Source organism: Myotis davidii, unplaced genomic scaffold (assembly GCF_000327345.1).
Source record: "Myotis davidii unplaced genomic scaffold, ASM32734v1 scaffold184, whole genome shotgun sequence".
NCBI classification, from domain to species: Eukaryota; Metazoa; Chordata; class Mammalia; order Chiroptera; family Vespertilionidae; genus Myotis; species Myotis davidii.
The window spans coordinates 4,901,350-4,902,974 of NW_006297021.1; the positions used below are offsets into that span (position 1 = coordinate 4,901,350).

Genomic DNA, 1,625 nt, shown 5'->3' on the forward strand with positions numbered 1-1,625 from the left:
AATCTATGCACGACACGCCAGAGAACAGAAAACTGACAGTAACGATATGCAAAGCCTGTGTTGCGTTTTGGCAGCTTGCGGTTTAAGAAGTTGCAAACGAAATTAGAAACATGTTAAGAATCGCAGAGGATGCAATTAGTCGCAGAATACCTGGCACCGTTCAAAAACAAAACACGGGAGGCATCCGGCAAAGTCGATAGTGCAATTAATTTAGATCCAAACAACAGCAGCGTAGGATCAAACCATCTGTGAGGAGCGGCGAGGGGCAGGCCGCCACGCAGGCGTGACAAATGGGCCGCCCGCGCCTACCTGCCTGGATGATGAGCTTCGCGCACTCATTACACGGGAACAAGGCCACGTAGATGGTGCAGCCCTTCACGTCGGCCGAGTTCTTGTTCATGATGGCGTTCAGCTCCGCGTGGCACACTGCGGGCGGGAGCGAGAAGAAAGAGAAACACTTACACTGGCGCCCAGGAAGAATTCACCAATAGTGCTGGAGCATTCCGTCCTGCCCTCTGCAATCTATATATATAGAGGGTGTCCCCCAATTCACGCAAGATTTGAATTTTGCGTGAGCATTAACAACAACAACAAAAAAAAATAAAAGCCTAATTTTACTTGGTTTATTGAATCAGATTCTAACATCTGTTGCCCTTTGATGTCAATCCCTTCAATTTGATAAGCATCACCAAGTACAATGATGGCCCAGGAGCAGGGACAGTGAAGACCAGGAGAAGAGAGTTTGCTCACTTGCTAGGATGTGCACTGACCACCAGGGGGCAGCATGAAACATGGCGGGCAACCAGCAGTGGCAGCAGGGCACTGAGGGAGTGAGGGAAGGTGGAGGCGGGGAGGCAGGGAACCCGATGGGCCCTAATCAATGGCCAGACCTAGGAATCCCACCCGTGCACGAATTTCATGCACCAGGCCTCTAGTAACATATCATAGACTCGGTTTTTAAAAAAAGTAATTAGAAACCGAAAGTGCTGAGAATGCAAATGAGGGCCATGTGGCCCGACAGGTTGGCGATTAGAAGCACCCCGGTCCACACAGCAGCCTAGGGTCTATGAGCACCTAGAGCCGCCAGGAGGGGCCGGGGTCAGGCACCTCCCCCCAGCCCCACCCCACGTGCAGCCACAAGGCCCTGGGGCGTGAGCTACCCACATAAAATGGCTCATCTGTGTGCTGATATGCACACGCGGGGATGTGCTTTCGCCGTGGCCACCGAGAGGGCAGGAGCAACTAAGAGCAAGAGAATCAGGAAGTGGAGCCGAGCATTTCTGACTGAGGGACCTGCAGGCCTCATGGCTCCCGGCCCAGACGCACACAGCCTTGTGGGTGCCCCGTAGTTCATCTTTTATAAGAAAGACACGCATCCACTTAACGGCAAGGAAAAGTCAAGTTTGGGGTTTTCCTTATTGATTTCAGAGAGGAAGGGAGAGGGAGAGAGAGATAGAAACATCAGTGATGAGAGAATCATTGATGGGCTGCCTCCTGCAAGCCCCACACTGGAGATCGAGACCATCACCCGGGCATGTGCTCTGACCGGGAATCGAACCGTGACCTCCTGGTGTATAGGTCAACGCTCAACCACCGGGCCACCCCGGCCGTGCGAAAGGTCAAGT

General features: G+C 52.8%; 1 protein-coding gene across 1 annotated transcript in view; it reads right to left on the reverse strand.

Moving 5' to 3' along the window:
• The window catches only part of DCTD (dCMP deaminase), a 21,158-nt gene that overhangs the window by 3,630 nt on the left and 15,903 nt on the right, over window positions 1–1,625 (reverse strand). The window contains exon 3 of the mRNA XM_006772660.2: window positions 310–426. Coding sequence (XP_006772723.1) covers window positions 310–426 — 117 coding nt within the window. The remainder of the gene's footprint in view (window positions 1–309; window positions 427–1,625) is intronic.